This window comes from Pongo pygmaeus, chromosome 1 (assembly GCF_028885625.2).
Source record: "Pongo pygmaeus isolate AG05252 chromosome 1, NHGRI_mPonPyg2-v2.0_pri, whole genome shotgun sequence".
In the NCBI taxonomy this organism is placed as follows: domain Eukaryota; kingdom Metazoa; phylum Chordata; class Mammalia; order Primates; family Hominidae; genus Pongo; species Pongo pygmaeus.
The window spans coordinates 215,542,023-215,561,706 of record NC_072373.2 but is presented as its reverse complement, the minus strand read 5'-3'; the positions used below and the strand labels follow the sequence as shown (position 1 = coordinate 215,561,706).

Below are 19,684 nucleotides of genomic sequence, written 5' to 3'. Positions count from 1 at the left end.
CGTCTTGATGAGAGATTTATTAGCAATCCGTCCTAACATCCAGGGCTGTGGGCGCAGTGGCACAACCCTGTAATCCCAGCACTTAGCACTTTGGGAGGCCAAGGCAGGCAGATCGCTCGAGTCCAGGAATTCAAGACCAGCCTGAGTAACATGGCATAAACCTGTCTCTACTAAAAATACAAAAATTAAATGGGCGAGGCAGTGCACACCTGTAGTCCCAGCTACTCAGGAGGCTGAGGTGGGAGGATCACTTGAGCCCAGGAGGTAAAGACTGCAGTGAGCCAAGATCACTTCGTCACACTCCAGTCTGGGCGACAGAGTGAGACCCTGTCTCAAAAAAAAAAAGAATTTCGCATCGGCGTCACCCTGCCCTACTGAGACCTCAAGGACCTAACCCACTTTAGAACCTGACACATGACATCATTGTCAAACAACATATAAATGGAGCACTAAGCTCCAGCGAAGGAAGTGGGCTGTAGCGGCTTCCTGCACTCTGCCTCCTCTGCCTCTCTTTCTTCCCCCGCCAGCACAGAAGCCTGGATTTCTGTTCAGGCGCTGCCCCATGGGATCCCGGAGGTTCTGCGGAAACCTCATGTCCCAGGACCAAGGCTGGAGCCCGTGCTCCAGGCCTGGCCAATCAACACATTGCATCCCCTTCCCCATCACAGCGATTGGCTTAGGGATGGGCATGTGACCTGAGACAGGTCCAATCAGAGAGGTTGCACGACTTGTGCAGGGAGCTACCAGACGGCTGTCACTCGTTCACCGCACTTGTGTGAGGATGAGGGGATGTGAGGCTACAAAGCAAAACGAGAGGGGAAGGGGGAGACGGGGTGATTTTGCTCCCCAGTATACATCTGCCAATGTGTGGAGACATTTTTAGTTTCGGCAACTGTGTGGGGAGGGGTAGGGACTGACACCTAGCAGACTGGGGATAGGGATGCTGTCAAACTCCTGCAAAGCACAAGACATAGACACAGCCCTCAAAACAAAGAATCATCCCGCCCAAAATGTCAACACTGCTGCAGTTGAGGAACTCTGGACCAGAGATGCTGCGGTGATATTGTCCTCAAGGAAGGGAGAACCCGGAGCAGCCACAGGCCACTTAACAGAGCCTGAGATGAGACCTCAAAGCAGAAGGCAGAAGCAAAAGATGAAGAAAAGCCAAGTCCAGGGACCATCACCAGGGCCCTGAACCCAGCTCTGCTCCTGGACTTCGCCATTTTGTGGCCCAATGAATGGCCTTTTGGCTTAAGCACAACTGAGTGAAGTTTTGTGTCACTTTCCAATCCTGACAGTGGCCGGGTACAGTGGCTCACGCCTGTAATCCCAGCCCTTTGGGAGGCCAAGGCAGGTGGATCACCTGAGGTCAGGAGTTCGAGACCAGACTGACCAACATGGTACAACCCTGACGCTACTAAATAATACAAAATTAGCCGGGCGTGGTGGCGGGCACCTGTAATCCCAGCTACTCGGGAGGCAAAGGCAAGAGAATCGCTTGAACCTCCTGGTGGAGGTTGCTGTGAGACAAGATGGCGCTGCTGCATTCCAGCTTGGGTAACAGAGCAAGACTCTGTCTCAAAAAAAAAAAAAAAAAAAATCCTGACAGCAACATGATGGAACAGACTGAGCATCTGTTCCTCTCCCTGTTTGTAGATGGGCACCCTGGGCCAGAAAGCCTGTGGGACTGGCCAAAGGTCACATAGCAAATTCACAGCAGGTATTTTTTCAGTGGCCTCATACACGACACTTTATTTTTATATTAAAACAAAGATACAGCGCAGAACGCCAAATTCACATGAACCTTTAAGATAAAATATGAGACTTAAGAAATAGTTGGTTGCTGTAGTGACTGATACAGACCATAAATGAGTCCAAACTGTTACAGGGAGTATGGGATGGAGTTGGGACTGGAACCCACACCTTCTGACATCCAGTCCCATGGGATTCTGCCCCCCACCCAATCTTTCTCACCTTTGCATGATCCTGGGGAGATTACAGAATTCTTCCCCACCCATTTTCTTACCCATACAACAATCCTGCAATCCAGGCCTGGATGGTTATCTAGGAAACTAAGGCCCAGAAGATAAATGGCTTGTCCAGACCACCACACTCAAAATTGATGGATCAAAGACTTGAACTCGGCTGGGCACGGTGGCTCATGCCTGTAATCCCAGCACTTTGGGAGGCCGAGGCAGACAAACATGAGGTAAGGAGTTCAAGACCAGCCTGGCCAATATGGTGAAACCCGGTCTCTAATAAAATACAAAAATAAGCCAGGCATGGTGGCCGCCGCCTGTAGTCCCAGCTACTTGGGAGGCTGAGGCAGAAGAATCGATTGCAGCTTACTGCAACCATTGCCACCCAGGCTCAAGTGACCCTCTGCCTCAGCCTAGCCTCCAGAGTAGCTGGAGCCACATATGTGTGCCACCGCACCTGGCTAACTTTTTAAAAGAAATTTTATAGTGACAGGTGGTCTCACCATGTTGTCCAGGCTGGTCCTTTTTTTTTCAGATGGAGTCTTGCTCTTTTGCCCAGACTAGAGTGCAGTGGTGCAATCTCAGCTCACTGCAACCTCCACCTCCAAGGTTCGAGAGGTTATCCTGCCTTAGCCTCCTGAGTAGCTGGGAGTACAGGCATGCAGCACCACACCCGACTAATTTTTGTATTTTTAGTAGAGACGGGGTTTCACCATGTTGGCCAGGCTGGTCTTGAACTCCTGGCTTCAGGTGGTCCGCCTGCATCAGCCTCCCAAAGTTCTGGGATTATAGGAGTGAGCCACCGTGCCCGGCCATAAAGTGCATTTTCATCCACCAGATGAAGCCCTCCTCTGCCAGCGTTCTGCTTCCTCCCATCATTAGAGTGGCCAGATCCTAATTGTGCATGTCAGCCTTGCCTTCTGCTATGTGTGCACCTTCTTCACATTATACAAATCCTTACCACAATGTTGTGAAACAATGCTGGGCACAGGTTTCTCTTCCTGTTTCATAGATGGGTCTAGAGACTTACATGACTCAGCCAAGGTCACACTGCAACCCCTGGTATGGCCTAGAAGAGGCTTCTCAGCCTCAGCACCATTGACATTTGGGGCAGGGCAAGTCCTATTGCCCAGTGCATTGTCGGGTATCTCTGCTCTCTGCCCACTGGATGCCAATATACATCAGCCCCAGCCATGACAACCAAAAATGTCTCCAGATGTTGTCAAATGTCTCCTGATGGGCTGAACCAGCCCCATTGAGAAATACTGCCTTAGAACGCTGTGGGTTCAGCATGCCACCTTAATCTTTTCATTGAAAACACAACTCCTGGCCGGGCGCAGTGGCTCAGCCTGTAATCCCAGCACTTTGGGAGGCCAAGGCGAGCAGATCACTTAAGGTCAGGAGATTGAGACCAGCCTGGCCAACATGGCGAAACCCTGTCTCTACTAAAAAATACAAAAATTAGCCAGGAATGGTGGCACACACCTGTAAAATCCCAGCTACTAGGGAGGCTGAGGCAGGGGAATCACTTGTAACCCAGGAGACAGAGGTTGCAGTGAGCCAAGATAGCACCACTGCAGTCCAGCCTGGGTGACAGAGCAAGACTCTATCTCAGAAAGAAAAAAAAAGAAAAGAAAGAAAATACAAATCCTCTCCTCAGTCTTACCCAGGGAGGGAAAAAGAAAAGAAAACACAACTCCAAGGACCAACAATTAGTATTTTTCTTCATTCCCTAGTACACAACATAATCTCTTTAAAACAGATGGAACCCATATTCCTATATCTACCTTTGGCATCTTTTCAAAGTATTTCTAGGGTGACAGTTGGGAGAAAATGGAAAAAAAAAATATTTGGACACAAGCTCTTTTTTCCACTGGGCTTTGAGAAAATCCCCATCTTGCGTGCTCCTAGTGTATCTCTCACTGATAAGTTTGCTCATAAAACCAGGGCCTTATCCAGGGCCACGCTTACAGAACTCCCACGGACACACAATGATTAGGACCCTGCTGCTGTCTGCTTTGGTGGCTGGAGGTAAGTCCTGTCACCCAGAGCCACTGGTTTCCCATGCCCTGGTGGGGCTGGGAATGGGATCTTCCTGTCCTCCCCTCTCGCCCCCACCTAACCCCTACTGCATTCAGACCTGTAATCATAAGAAAACCGAAATGGAGTTTCAAAGAATTGGAGCAAAGAGCAGGATTCTATGACCTCTTGGGATCCTTCTAGAACAAGGGTTTTCTATTTGGGGATTCAGAATGCAGCATGTATAGTTTACATTGTGTGGGTCGCTGCTTCCTGACTCAAGACCCTTTCTCTTTTCACAGCCCTCAGTTGTGGGGTCTCCACTTACCCGCCTGATATGTCTAGGATGCTTGGAGGTGAAGAAGCGAGGCCCAACAGCTGGCCCTGGCAGGTGAGTCGACCACACTGTACTTCCCCCCGTCCCTGCCCCACTCCCTTTACATCCCCCCCTTGCCCTTCCACCATGGAGTCTATTGTGCTGGCAAAGTTAGGATTGATGGGACTCAGAGAGCAGCACAGGCAACTTCACCAACAAGATACTTTTCCAGCTGGGCGCAGTGGCTCATGCCTGTTATCCCAGCAATTTGGGAGGTCGTGGTGGGTGGATTACCTGAAGTCAGAAGTTTGAGCCCAGCCTGGCCAACATGGTGAAATCCCGTCTCTACTAATAATAAAAAATTAGCCAAGCGCAGTGGTGCACGCCTGTAATCCCAGCAACTCGGGAGGCTGAGACAGGAGAAAGACTTGAACCTGAGAGGCAGAAGTTGTAGTGAGCTGAGATCTCACCACTGCACTCCAGCCTGAATAACAAAGAGAGACTCCATCTCAAAAAAAAAAAAGATACGTTTCTGTGTCCTTGGCCAACCTTGGGAGTGGAGAGAGAGGTGTCTCCTCCAGCTGCAGTAAGGAGCTGTCCCCTCCCCACTGCCCATAAACAAATTTACAACTATAGTCTTACTCTGTTAACCAATCAGAGGCTTGCTTTCAAATGTACCATTATCCTATGAACCATTCAAGACTACCTATGCAAATATTCCTTGCTTTAAGGAACCAATCAGTGCTATTCATGCAGATTAATCTTTAACTACAGGCAAATCAATGTTACCAAGGAAAATAAATGTTTCTTAAGTTGATATAATAGTGATATTAAGAGTAAACTGCCAAGTGGAGCACAGGCACAAATTACTAAGACGCGTTAATGGTGGGAATTTCAAAAGAAATGTGTAAAGTTTACATTGACGCAAACAAATATAGTAAAATCTCATTTATCTGATGTAATTGGGACTGAGTAAATGAAAAGTTGGTTATAAAGAAATTATTTTAAATCATATATGCTGTAAAAATTTTATTTTAGACTATATAAACAATTTTTTGAGTTCTTAACTGTCTTTTTCATATAAACCACGCCCCATAATATCTCATCTACAAGTCCATTTCTTTAAAGCAGAACAATAACTTTGAGATGTTCCTAAAGCAATCTAAGTTATGAGCCCATCCCGACTTTTACGACTTTTCCCTCCAATCTTTCCGTTTCCTCAAAGACACTAATTCAAGAGCAATTTTTTAGGAATCATGGTATTCAGTCTCTTTCAAGCATTTAACCTTGTTTCACAACTCTCTTTCTGACCTCATATTTCATTGGTTACATATTTAATCAAATTTCGTTATTGCAAACATAATTGATATAAACTGCTTTAGGAGCAAACCCAGCTGAATCAGGATGAGTTTCTACCTTAAGTAGGAGGAGCAACTAGCAGCCCACTAGCCTTGAGCATTCAGAGTGACCCATGCAGCAGTCACCGTGTTTAGAGAGGCCAGCGTTCATTCATCTGCTCCTTGATTAAGAGACTGTCCATGATAGGCCAGGCGTGGTGGCTCAGGCCTGTAATCCCAGCAATTTGGGAGGCCAAGGTGGATGAATCACTTGAGGTCAGCAGTTCAAGACCAGCCTGGCCAACATGGTGAAACTCTACCTCTACTAAAAATACAAAATTAGCCAGGCATGATTACGGGCACCTGTAATCCCAGCTACTCGGGAGGCTGAGGCATATATATATATATATATATATTTTTTTTTTTTTTTTTTTGGTTAGACAGAGTTTCGCTCTTGTTGCCCAGGCTGGAGTGCAATGGTACAATCTCGGCTCACCACAACTTCTGCCTCCCAGGTTCAAGCGATTCTCCTGCCTCAGCCTCTGGAGTAGCTGGGATTACAGGCATGCGCCACCACGCCCGGCTAATTTTGTGTTTTTAGTAGAGACAGGGTTTCTCCATGTTGGTCAGGCTGGTCTCTAACTCCCGACCTCAGGTGATCCGCTTGCCTCGGCCTCCCAAAGTCCTGGGATTATAGGTGAACCACCACACCCAGCCAAGAAGAATAATATTTTAATGCAATTTTTTTTTTTTGGAGGCAGAGTCTTACTCTGTCACCCAGGCTGGAGTGCAGTGGCGCAGTCTCGGCTAACTGCAACCTCCGCCTTTCAGGTTCAAGCAATTCTCCTGCCTCAGCCTCCTGAGTACCTGGAATTAGAGATGTGTGCCACCACACCGGCAAATTTTTTTGTATTTTAGTAGAGACGGGGTTTCACCATGTTGGCCAGGCTGGTCTCAAACTCCTAACCTCAGGTGATCCACCTGCCTCAGCCTCCCAAAGTGCTGAGATTACAGGTGTGAGCCATCCTGCCCAGCCAGCTATTGTAATTACAGTATTAATCACCCTGAGAACCCTGCACAGTGGCTTATGTTCCCCATTTCCAGAGAAGGTAATTGGGACTTGAAATGGTTACAGAATTGCCCAAAGGCACTGAGTTAGCCTGGCAGGGAATGAGGATTCAAATCTGGTTCAGTGCTTGTTCTTTTAGCTACACTTTGCTGGCCACAAATAATACGTATTACATGGACGAAATTTCCCATCTGTAGGATGGTTTCAGCACATTTTTAAATTGGGGTAGGGGAGTAGATACTTTTAAGTGTCTTTTTTCACTTGGTCCAATTTTAAACATCTTTTTAAAAGCCAGTTCATCTAAGGCCCCTTAATGTCACAAAAACGAGAAATGCCCAGTGGCTAATTAAAAACAAGGACGTGGCTGGGCACAGTGGCTCACGCATGTAATCCTAACACTTTGGGAGGCTGAGGCAGGTGGATTACCTGAGGTCAGGAGTTAGAGACCAGCCTGGCCAACATGGTGAAACCCCGTCTCTATTAAAAGTACAAAAACCAGCGGGGCATGGTGGCAGGCACCCGTAATCCCAGCTAGTGGGGAGGCTGAGGCAGGAGAATGGCTTGAACCTGGGAGGCAGAGGTTGTAATGAGCCAAGATCGTGCCACTGCACGCCAGCCTGGGCGACAGAGGGAGACTCCGTCTCAAAAAATAAAATAAAATAAAGTGGAAGAGACAATAAATAACTGAATGGGTAAACTAATAACACGCCAGAAAATGAAAGATACTAGGAAGAGTAAAGCAGAGTAAGGGGAAAGAGGCAAGTGTGTCTGTGTGTGCATATGTACATGAGTGTGCATGTATGTGTGTGTGCACACTGTTTGGGATAGCGTGGTCACAGAAGGCCTCATGGAGAAGGTAACCTTGAGCAGAGACTGACAGAAAGTGAAGGAAAGAGCTACGCCGATATTTGCAAGAATATTCCAGGGAGGAGGAAGAGCCAGTGCAAAGGCCCTGAGGCAGAAACGGGTTTGGTGTATTTGCTGAACTGCATGGAAGTCAGTGTGGCTGGAGGAGAGGAGAGTGGCAGCCTATGGGGTCAGAGAGGCCATGGAGGGCCTAGCAGGTCATCAGACAGTTTTCGGTTTTATAAACTGTAAAGGGGGAGCCACTGGAGAGTCTGAGCAGAGAAGAGAAGTCATCTGACTTCCATTCAAAAAGGATCATTCCGGCTGCTGTGTTGAGAAAATGTGGGTGGGAATGGGGAGAAGAGATGGGAGACTAGAGTGATCATTGAGAAGAGAGGGTGATTGCAACACGCAGTTGAGGTAGTGACTGAAGGGTAGCAACCACTCCACAAATTCTCAAGGTAGAGTTGACAGGATGTCCCCTGTGGAGACGGCCTCACTCTGTCACCCAGGCTAAGCACAGGGCAATCGCAGCTCACTGCAACCTAGACTTCCCAGGATCAAGCAATCCTCCCATCTCAGCCTCCTGAGTAGCTGGGACTACAGGCATGCACCACCACACCCAGTGGCTAATTTTGGGGTATTTTTCTGTAGAGACGGTGTATTAATCCATTCTCACACTGCTAATAAAGACATACCTGAGACTGGATAATTTATAAAGGAAAGAGGTTTAATTGATTCACAGCTCTGCATGGCTGGGGAGGCCTCAGGAAACTTACAATCATGGCAGAAAGGAAGGAAACACATCCTTCTTCACACGGTGGCAGCAGGGAGAAGTGCCGAGCAAAAGGGGGAAAGGCCCATTATAAAACCATCAGATATCATGAGAACTCACTCAGTATCACGAAAATAGCATGGGGTAACCACCCTCATGATTCAATCACCTCCCACCAGTTCCCTCCCCCTACCTATGGGGATTATGGGAACTATAATTCAGGATGAGATTTGGGTGGGGACACAGGCAAACCATATCAGACGGGGTTTCACCACGTTGCCCAGGCTGGTCTCAAACTCCTGGGCTCAACCCATCCTCCTGCCTCGGCCTCCCAAAGTGTTTTGATTACAGGCATGAGCCACCATGCCTGGCCTGAATTTTTTTGTTACTATAGATTGCATTAAAATGTTTTTTATCTTGATGGCTGAGGTTTTGGGTGCCCCCTTAAGTTGTGCACCTGAGATGAGTGCCTCACTCCCCCTTACCCTTGTCCCAGCCCTGTTCTTGGGACACTGGAGTGCAGGGAGGCCCTGCTTTTTCAGCCACAGCCACAGAGCTCCTGTGTTTCTCCCCAGGTCTCCCTGCAGTACACCTCCAATGGCAAGTGGTACCACACCTGCGGAGGGTCCCTGATAGCCAACAACTGGGTCCTGACGGCTGCCCACTGCATCAGGTAACTGCCATTCCCTGGGCGCTTGGCCTGCTCACCAGCCGGTGCTCATTTCTGAGCTGGGGGCTCAAATGGCCTGAACCACACTACATAAAGGAACCTTGCAAATAACCACTAGCCTGGCTGAGACACAAGCTGCAGTCAATCAATGGTTCAGTGTGTTGGCCCACCCATGAGTCATTTCATGGCATGGATGGAGTGTCTGTGCCAGGCAGGCACTGAGGGAGGATGAAGAGGAGGGGAAGGCCCAATCTCTGCCCTCTTGGGGAAACTACATGTGGCCTCAGTATCTGGAATTGGGTTCCCTTGAACAACTTAACTGACTTCTCAAAGCTTCAATACCATCACCTGCAGAAAATGGAGTAACAGAATTTAGTGTGGACTCAGCAATTGATTTGCTAAAGTGCCTGGCACTTACTAAGTGCTCAATGAAAGCTAATTCTGAATTGCAGACAAATTATAAAGGCCCACAAGGTTCTGCAACATTGTTCACTTATCCTCTTCGTTGTCTGTGACCTCTGCTCATCATAGCTGGAACCCACCAGAGTTTCTGCTGGGTCGGTATGACTCCCTACCAGGAGTGATCCCTTCTCCCATCTGATTTATAATAAGCTCTAGGAGGTAATGGGGATACTAATAGAGGCCTACAGTCAGAAGGCCTGGCTTCTAGTTCTGGTTTCTCACTAACAGTGGGACTCCAGGCCAGTTACTCCTCTCTGGGCCTCAGTTTCCCCATCTGAAAATGAAAGGTTGAAAATTTCCTTGAGGGCAAATGACTCCTGTTTTCTCTGTGTTCATCTCTTTCCTCCATAATACTATAGAGTGTGTGCTATTACAACACTTATTTTATATTGTAGTTTATAGTTAGTATAGTAACAATTATTACATGATCATAGCTCTTACATTATGTACTTTAGGCCCTATTATAACTGACTGTCCCAGGGGAGGAAAGATCCCCAAATCCCAACTAGTGGCTCATGCGGCAGCCAGTTACTTGGGTCTATCCTCAGCATTATTCAAAGCCAGGCCTCTGGAGGTGACCCTCTCCCTGGGCCCCCTTTCTCCCAGCTCCTCCGGGATCTACCGCGTGATGCTGGGCCAGCACAACCTCTACGTTGCAGAGTCCGGCTCGCTGGCCGTCAGTGTCTCTAAGATTGTGGTGCACAAGGACTGGAACTCCAATCAGGTCTCCAAAGGGTTCGTTTCTATCTGGATGCACTTGGGGGTGAGGTTGTCAGGGAACAGATGGGGGTCTCACAGAGGCAAAGGTCTCAACCCCACCGCACCCGCTCTGCTTTTTCTATAGGGAAGAGAAAGGAGCTCTGGCCTGTTAGATGTGGAACCAGCTCCAAAGATGTCTGGGGTGGGGATGTGACCTGGGGAGGGTGAAGCAAAGACTGCCAGAGCGACCTGGGTTTGCTGCCAGTTAAGCCTGCAGGCCTCTGTCCACTGAGCGTGTATCTACTTCATGCCAAATCCTGGGGACACAGAGACAGTGCTGTCAACCCTGTGACTGTCCCTGGAGTAGGACACAGCCTTTCCTGCCTTCCCCCTTTCAACAAGGCCCTCTGCATTTTCTTTTTTTTTTTTTTTTTTTTCTTTTTCTTTTTTTTGTGAGACGGAGTCTCGCTCTGTCACCCAGGCTGTAGTGCAGTAGCACAATCTCGGCTCACCGCAAGCTCCGCCTCCTGGGTCCACACCATTCTCCTGCCTCAGCCTCCGGAGTAGCTGGGACTACAAGCGCCCACCACCACCAGGCCCGGCTAATCTTTTGTATTTTTAGTAGAGACGGAGTTTCACTGTTAGCCAGGATGGTCTCGATCTCCTGACCTCATGATCCACCCGCCTCAGCCTCCCAAAGTGCTGGGATTACAGGCGTGAGCCACCGTGACTGGCCGACCCTCTGCATTTTCAAACATGCCCTGTGGGCCCTGCCAGTCAGAGCAACCTGGGGTTACGTATAGGGAAGATGACAAGGTCTCCGAGCCCTCCAAAGCCCCACAGGGCAGGAAAAGTCAACCTGTCCTCATGCTCTGCCTCTGCACTCACCCAGGAACGACATTGCCCTGCTCAAACTGGCTAACCCCGTCTCCCTCACCGACAAGATCCGGCTGGCCTGCCTCCCTCCTGCCGGCACCATTCTACCCAACAACTACCCCTGCTACGTCACGGGCTGGGGAAGGCTGCAGAGTAAGTGGGAGCCAGGAGCCCCCAGGCCTGGGAGAGAAGGGAGGTGATGTCACCCCTGTCCGGCCAGGGCCTCTCACCTCACATGTTATCCTGGGCATGTGGCTGCCTTGGAGAGACGGGATGGCATAGGCTGATGCCTGCCTGGGTTCAAATGTCAGCTCTCCCACCTAATAGCTGTGACACCTTGGGCACATTACTAGGTCTCTCCATGCAGCACTTTTCTCATATGTAAAATGCAAATAATTGGCTGGGCGCAGTAGCTCATACCTGTAATCCCAGCACTTTGGGAGGCCAAGACGAGCGGATCACTTGAGGTCATGAGTTTGAGAGCAGCCTGGCCAACATGGTGAAACCCCGTCTCTACTAAAAATATAAAAAACTCGCCAGGTGTGGTGGTGTGCGCCTATAGTCCTAGCTACTTGGGAGCCTGAAGCACGAGAATCATTTCAGCCTAAGAGTTGGAGGTTGCAGTGAGCCAAGATTGCGCTACTGCACTCCAGCCAAGGGGACAGAGCGAGACTCCATCTCCAAAAAAAAAGGCATAATAATAGCACCTACATCACAGAGTTGTGGTGCTATTAAAGGAGATAATCCACAGGAAGCCTGGCATGGGGTAGGTGCTGTGTGTTAGTTGTTGTCACTGTCCCTATGATGGAAAGAAAGTTACAGAGATCATGTGACATCTTCTGTGTGGCCCAAGGCTAGAGTTCAGAACAGCATTTCCTCTGTGACCTGAGGTCTCTGGAGCTCCACAAAGGCCCCTGGAGCCCTCATCAGACCCTCCGTGCCCCATCGCAAAAGCTATCCCCTGTGCCATTTGGTCTTGCTACTGAGAACCTGGCTGAGGGCGGGTCTTCTTTGACATAGACTCCAAGGGTCAGAGATCCAATGACAGTAGGCCACCAAGAGGAAGAGAGTTCCCACCCTTCCCTTGTGAAATCACCAGAGGTTTGGAAGATTCTAGGAAGGGATGAGTGATAATGACCTTATGACCATAATGAGATTATGAGTGTTAATTACATTATGACATTTTTTCCTAATGACATAAACCCATAAGTATAATGACATGTTTTTCCAGGGGTACATCCACATACGTACCCTCAAATAAATTCCCATTGCCCTCTTGACTGGCTTATCTGCAAACATAAGGACATATCAAATCCTGCGGTGAGCGGTGGTGGAAGAGGCATTTCATGCTTATTAAGATACAAGCACAACCACCTGTTTCCGCCCCCCTCCCCCGCCCCAGACAACCCTGGGGCAGGTGCATTTCATCTGAGACAGTGAGAGCAGGGAGGCATCCAAATGCTTGGCTTTTAGGCCCAGCTGTGTCAGTCATGGTGAAACCTTGGGCAAGCCACTTCCGAACCTCAGTTTCCCCATCTGTAAAATGGAAACACTGTTGGTGAAGACTAAAAGAGGTGAAAGGTGGAAATGCATCATACATTGCAAAATGTTATACAAGTGTTAATTACTTATTAATTAGAATGGTCTTAAGCAAAAAGCTTAATTTTTTTTTTTTTTTGAGACAGTCTTGCTCTGTCACCCAGGCTGGAGTGCAGTGGCACAATCTCTGCTCACTGCAACCTCTGCCTCCCACAGATTCAACCGATTCTCCTGCCTCAGCCTCCTGAGTAGCTGGGATTACAGGCATGTGCCACCATGCCCAGCTAATTTCTATATTTTACTAGAGATGAGGTTTCACCATGTTGGCCAGGCTGGTCTCAAACTCCTGACCTCAAGTGATCTGCCTGCCTCAGCCTCCTAAACTGCTGGGATTACAGGGTGAGCTACCATGCCTGGCTGACGCTTAACTTCCCTTGGCTTCAGTCGCAAGTGAAGAATTATGTTAATCTCATCCTTGCCATTCATAGCTGTGGTAACAGTAATGGAGGTGATAGTGGCTGCGTCATTGGGGGCCATTATGAAAGCCCTCCCTTCACCACACCAGCATATTTTTCCCAAGGAGGGGGCTCTAACTGCCAGGAGGCTCACTGTCTTATTTCAGATAAGTGACAGAAAGCCATGGAGCTAGCTCAGCAAAAAAAGGGAAATTGTTATAAGGATTTAAAAGTTTCAACCCAAGGGCAGAGATACAGCCAGGCATCAGGAACAGACTAGAATCAGGGGCTGGAAGCCTGTGAGAAACTCAGGAAACACTCACTTGGAAATTTCTTTCTTTGTGGGTCTACTTCATTTTTCTGCACATAGAAGAAAAAGTCAGCCATTGACAACAGCTTCCAAGATTTGGGTCCTCTGGAACCGGAATCTCTTAGTCCCCATCTCAAAATCTCAGGGGAGGGAGCTCATTGGCTTAGCTTGAGTTAGGTGTTCACTGCTGAACCAATCACCAGTGGCCAGCACACTAACCAATCAAATGTGAGGACACAGTATAGACAAACATGGCTGTTCCCATGTTGCAATGGATGGAAGACGGTAACAGGGGAAACCCAATAGGGGTCCACCACTTCCTTTTTCTCAGGAGTCCCTGCGTCCCTAATGGCTTCTCTCTGGTCTCATTCAGCCAACAGGGCTCTCCCTGATGACCTGCAGCAGGGCCGGTTGCTGGTTGTGGACTATGCCACCTGCTCCAGCTCTGGCTGGTGGGGCAGCACTGTGAAGACCAATATGATCTGTGCTGGGGGTGATGGAGTGATATGTACCTGCAATGTGAGTACCAAAAATCAGGGGCCCCGCTCCATGACAAAATGTGGCTAGGGATGGGAAGAGGCTATGGAAAACCATCCCTCGATAGGTCCATCCTCTGACCTCCTGGCAGAAGCAGCCGGAAATGGTACCAGATATATCAGAACCTGACCTTTGGCCAGGCATAGTGGCTCACGCCTGTAATCCCAGCAGTTTGGGAGGCCGAAGTGGGTGGATCACTTGAGGTCAGCAGTTCGAGACCAGTCTGGCCAACATGGTGAAACCCTGTCTCTACTAAAAATAAAAATTAGCCAGACATGGTGGTGGGTGCCTGTAGTCACAGCTACTTGGGAGGCTGAGGCAGGAGAATCACTTGAACCCAGAAGGCAGAGGTTGCAGTGAGCTAAGATGGTGCCACTGCACTCCAGCCTGGGTGACAGAGCGAAACTCAAAAAAAAAACCTGACCTTGTTCTTGTTTGTTCTTGTTTTGAGATGTTTTGAGATTCTCCTTGTAGTGTCCACCCATCTCACTGCTGGAAAGTCCTTCCCTGGGTCTCATCAAGGTCTCTCGTGACTGTCATTCCGTATCCTTTCCTCTATGCTGGAAGGGAACCAAAGGAAAGTATTCCCTGGCTTAAGGCCTTTCTACGATGATTTCTGGTTTTTCTGTTGAATTACTCTCATCAATGGCGCAGTGTGTCCCCTCCAGGTAGCTGCCACGGAAACCTTTCTGGAGACAGTGTCTTGACCACCAGGAATTGCTCTGTGTTGGACTTAGCAGTGAAGTGGGGATGGAGTAGGAAGGACATCCACACGCCCTTCAGATCACACTGTGCCCTACACACTCTGCCCACATAGACCACCCGCGGGAAGACGGAGCCAGTGGGGAAGAGCCTGGCAGCTGAAGTCTGGGATGTGGCCTCAGCTCCTTTACAAACTGCCTGTGCAACCTTGGACAAGTCCCAACCTCTCAACACTCCAGTTTCTCCTCTTCAGTGGCCTGGGGATACTATGAATATTTACCTCATAGGATTTTGCAAGGATTAATGAGATGAGGCATAGAACATGCTTAGCTCAGCTCTGGCCACATAGGAAGAATAAGTGTTGGCTCTTGTTGGAATTATGGTACCACCTTGAGCTATGACCACAAGGGCTGGCTTCAGAGGACAGTGACCTGCAGCAGAACAATAGAAATGCATTGAGAACAATGGTTCCAATGGGCAGCCCCTTCCTCCCACTTTACCTCCCTGTAACTCTGGCCTTCCTCAGGGAGACTCCGGCGGGCCACTGAACTGTCAGGCATCTGACGGCCGGTGGGAGGTGCATGGCATCGGCAGCCTCACGTCGGTCCTTGGCTGCAACTACTACTACAAGCCCTCCATCTTCACGCGGGTCTCCAACTACAATGACTGGATCAATTCGGTAAGAACCAGACCAGCCCTGAGCCCCAGGGCACTGCCCTGCTCACCCGGCCTCGGGAGTGCCATGCCCACCTGGCGACTGAGAACCCCCTCCTTCCTCTTGAGAGCTAGATGGGAACCCCTTGGAGGAGGCTGCAGACCGTGGCAACTGCTGAGTCCCCCATGGGTCCCCAAAATTTCTGTGTGGGTAAAGCTGAGTGAAAAGGAACATGAGAGTGTGGCCTTGTCCAAAGAGGTTGGACACTCCTCAGGCATGTTAAGAGTGAGTTCCATAGGAATGATTTTATTTTTGTGTATCTATGTGTGGCCCAGACTCCACCATCCGGTGCTATAAACAGGTATATATCTGCAAAACCCAAAACCTGATACTTTGAGACCCCGCTAGCATTAATTATTGGAAATTAGTCCCCCTCAAGGGTCCTCCAGCTATTCTGTAGGGTGACCAACCATCCCAGTTTGCCCAGCACTGAGAGGTTTTCCAGGATAAGGGACTTTCTGTTTTACACTGGGACCATCCCAGGCAAATAAAGCCGAGTTGGTCCCCCTGTCTTGTAAATGTAAACTCAGAGAGCTGTCTCCTCTGAGCTTCCACACTAGCTCAAATTCTTTTTAACAATGAACACACATTTTTTTATAACAATAAGCATTAAAATTATTTATTAAAAATAATAGGCCAGGCGCCATGGCTCATACCTGTAATTGCAGCACTTTGGGAGGCCAAGGAAGAAGGATTGCTTGAGCCCAGGAGTTCAAGAGCAGCCTGGGCAACATAGCGAGACCCTGTCTTTACAAAGATTTTTTTTTTTTTAATTAGGCATGGTGGTGCATGCCTGTAGTCTCAGCTACTTGGGAGGCTGAGGTGGAAGGATCGCTTTGGCCCAAGAGGTGGAGCCTACAGTAAGCCAAGGTCGCATCACTGCACTGCAGCCTGAGCGACATAGCAAGACCCTGCCTCTGAAAATAATGATAATAATAGTTGGCATAAATATTAAGGAGCAGCCATGGATACACGCAGAAGTAGGTGAAGGCAGCCAGAAGAGAAAACCCCGTCAGAAGAAAGGGGAGCCCAGGAGAGGGCAGAGGAGACACCATGCCTGGTAATAGAAGCTGGGGGAGAAGAGGCAGATGCTTTGTGCCAATTAGGGACCACCTCAGTTTGCTCTTCTGTAAAGTGGGACTTGAACTAGACCTCCATATTTTTAGGCACTAGAGCAAGAGGGAGTGATGGTATTCGTGGCAGAGCCCTCAAAGAAGGGAAAAGCTGGCATCTGACTTCACTAAGTTTAATTTGCAGAGAAGTGTTAAATTGAATTAAACTGACACTTATAAACCAAATATGAAACTGCAGCCATGAGCCCGTGGTCACAGGAGAAAACTAAACTGTCAAAATAAGCAGGTGGCTGCTTCCAAGGGTTCCCATTGATTCTTGCCAGCTCCTTGTTCATTTGTCTGTCTGCTGGCATCCTTTTGCCAACAAGTGGTCACAGGCAGAAATTCCAAAAAAGTTTGTTGGACAAAAATGGAAAATCAAAAAGACAGTAGCCATTAATCATTAATTGGTGCTTTTTTATATCTAAATTGGGAAAAACCCATCTGAGTCCACCTTTGGAGGCGCCACACATATGTCAAAGGAGTCTGGCCTGAGACTGACTGGACGAAAGGCTGCGTAGGGGCCTTTCCCAGCCAAATCCTAAGACCGTTTTCCAGCCCCAGCTGCTGTGGGAGTCACCGTGCAGCTGGTCCTGGCAGCTCCCTGGGGACCTAAAGCAGGGGCAGGGGCAATTGTCCTAATCTGTTGTCCCAGCATCAGCTGTTCCCAGCCACAGACACAAGCACAACAGAACAGGCCAGATCCCAAAGCATGGCCAGATGGCAGCAGGGATCCACGGGGCAGCACACCTCCCGAGGCAGCTGGGCAGAGGCCCTGTGTTCATGGGATAGCAGTCGGGACAGGCACAGATGCCCGGTAATGGGTTTCAGAAGGGGGAGAGCCAAGCAACCAGCTATCCTTGGGTGGGGGCTGCCCCTGGCAGCGGCGGAGGGGCTAGTGAAACTTTGAAGTGGCCCCAACCCAGGGATACAGTGTGTGCAGCCTGGAGTCAGTACCACTAGAGCCCTGGGGGTGCCTGAGAGCACCTGGCTGGATAAACCCAGACAGGTGACAAGCCAAGGTCAGGAAGTACAAGCAAAAGATAAGAGCAGAGAAGCAGAGGAGAAAGTGGCCTGGGGCATTCATCCTTTCAACAAATGTCCACTGAATGACAGTCACACATGAACTTCAGCAATCCTTAGTTTTTATTCTTTTTCCAGAAGGTAATACATACTCTTTGTAAAAATATTAAAAGAATACAGGAGTGTATCAAGTAAAAAAGTAGACGTCCCCCCTCATTTTACATCTCCGATTCCACTCTCCAGAGGTAATCATTGTTTTTGGTTTTTTTTTTTCAAATGGAGTCTCGCTCTGTTGCCCAGGCTGGAGTACAGTGGCTTGATCTCAGCTCACTGCAACCTCCGCCTCCCGGGTTCAAGCAATTCTCCCGCCTCAGCCTCCTGAGTAGCTGGGATTACAGGCGTGCACCACCACGCCCAACTAATTTTTGTATTTTTAGTAGAGATGGGGTTTCACCATGTTGGCCAGGCTGGTCTCGAACTCCTGACCTCAGGTGATCTGCCCACCTCAGCCTCCCAATGTGCTGGGATTACAAGCGTGAGCCACTGCACCCTGCCAATCATGGTTAAAAGCTTGGTGTGTGGTCCTCTCAACTTTATGTGCTTATGTATCTATCTATCTATATACATACACACACACACACACACACACACACACACTGTCTTCTAAGCAAAAACTAGGATCTGAGTCTTCATACTGTTCTGCAGCTATTTTTCACTTAACACCTTATCACATTTTACATGTCAGTACATAAACGTCATTCTTTTGGACAGCTAAATAGTATTCCATAGTTTGAGTGTAATGAATGAAGCTTCATGTTTCCTATTTTTCACTCTTACATTGTGCAATGAACATCCTTGGACATAATTCTTGCACACTGGTCTGAGTATTTGTGCTGTAGCAGCTGGATCTCCTGCCGTTTACAGCACTGGAACATGAAGTTGGCATATCAAAATGTTTAACAGGCCGGGCGTGGTGGCTCACAACTATAATCCCAGCACTTTGGGAAGCTGAGGCGGGTAGATCACTGGAGGTCAGCAGTTTGAGACCAGCCTGGCCAACATGGTGAAATCCTGTCTCTACTAAAAATGCAAAAAAATCAGCCAGGCGTGGTGGTGCACACCTGTAATATCAGCTACTTGGGAGGCTGAGGCAGGAGAATCACTTGAACCTGGGAGGCAGAGGTTGCAGTGAGCCTAGATCGTGGCACTGTACTCCAGCCTGGGCAACAGAGCAAGACTGTCTCAAAAAAAAAAAAAGTTTAACAGATACTGATCAACAGCTTCTGGAAACAGTTATAGCCCCAACCACAGTGCATAACTGCCTTGCAAACAGCAGTTTTGAGAAACAAATGAAATCTAAAAATATGCCATCCACACATTTGGCATATAATTTTAGGGGCTTCAAAGGCCCCCTACCCTGAAGCCCACACAGGACTCCTGGCTAAGAACCCCTTTACAGGAAGACCCTAACAGGTCAATGAAAAGCTGTGATTGCATCTTTTTCTCTGAAACATCATCTGAACTCCTCAGGGAGGAGCTACTGCAGTGTGGGCTGCCTGTGACTCACTTGAGTAGCTTAGCCCAGGAGGACAAAGACAGGAAACTGCCACGCACAGCTCTGCGGTTACATGAACCTGATGATTTTCTTGTGTGTGTGTCCTGCAGGTGATTGCAAATAACTAACCAAAAGAAGTCCCTGAGACTGTTTCAGACTTGGAAAGGTCACAGAAGGAAAATAATATAAAGTGACAACTATGCAAATCACATCTTGATGAGGGTTTTATTATTATTATTATTATTATTTATTCAGAAATCCATCCTAACATCCAGGGACCTAAGAACCAGAAATAGGTCAGGCACAATGGCTCAAGCCTGTAACCCCTGCACTTTGGGAGGCTAAGGCAGGCTGATCGCTTGAGTCCAGGAGTTCAAGACCAGCCTGAGTAACATGGCATAACTCTGTCTCTACTAAAAATACAAAAATTAACTGGGAGAGGTGGTGCACACCTGTAGTCCAAGCTACTCAGGAGGCTGAGGTGGAAGGATCTCTTGAGCCCAGGTGGTCGAGACTGCAGTAAGCCAAGATCACATCATTGCCCTCCAGCCTGGGCGACAGAGTGAGACCCTATCTCAGAAAAAAAAAAAGCCCAAAAACAAGAAATAGGCTGGCATAAGGACAGCTTAAAAGACCTCAGGGTGGAGCCTCGTGGGGAAGCCCAATGTGTCACTATTGCACAGCACAT

At 48.6% G+C, this 19,684-nt stretch overlaps 1 protein-coding gene across 1 annotated transcript; it reads left to right on the top strand.

The window, feature by feature from the left end:
• The first annotated feature begins 3,948 nt into the window (after positions 1-3,948).
• Positions 3,949-19,202, top strand: LOC129007077 (chymotrypsin-like elastase family member 2B). The gene is made up of 8 exons (XM_054437357.1): positions 3,949-4,010; positions 4,301-4,389; positions 8,917-9,014; positions 10,080-10,208; positions 11,065-11,201; positions 13,726-13,871; positions 15,118-15,270; positions 19,107-19,202. The coding sequence occupies exons 1-8, from the start codon at positions 3,971-3,973 to the stop codon at positions 19,122-19,124; spliced, it is 810 nt and encodes a 269-aa protein (XP_054293332.1). The 5' UTR covers positions 3,949-3,970; the 3' UTR covers positions 19,125-19,202.
• Positions 19,203-19,684: the final 482 nt, after the last annotated feature.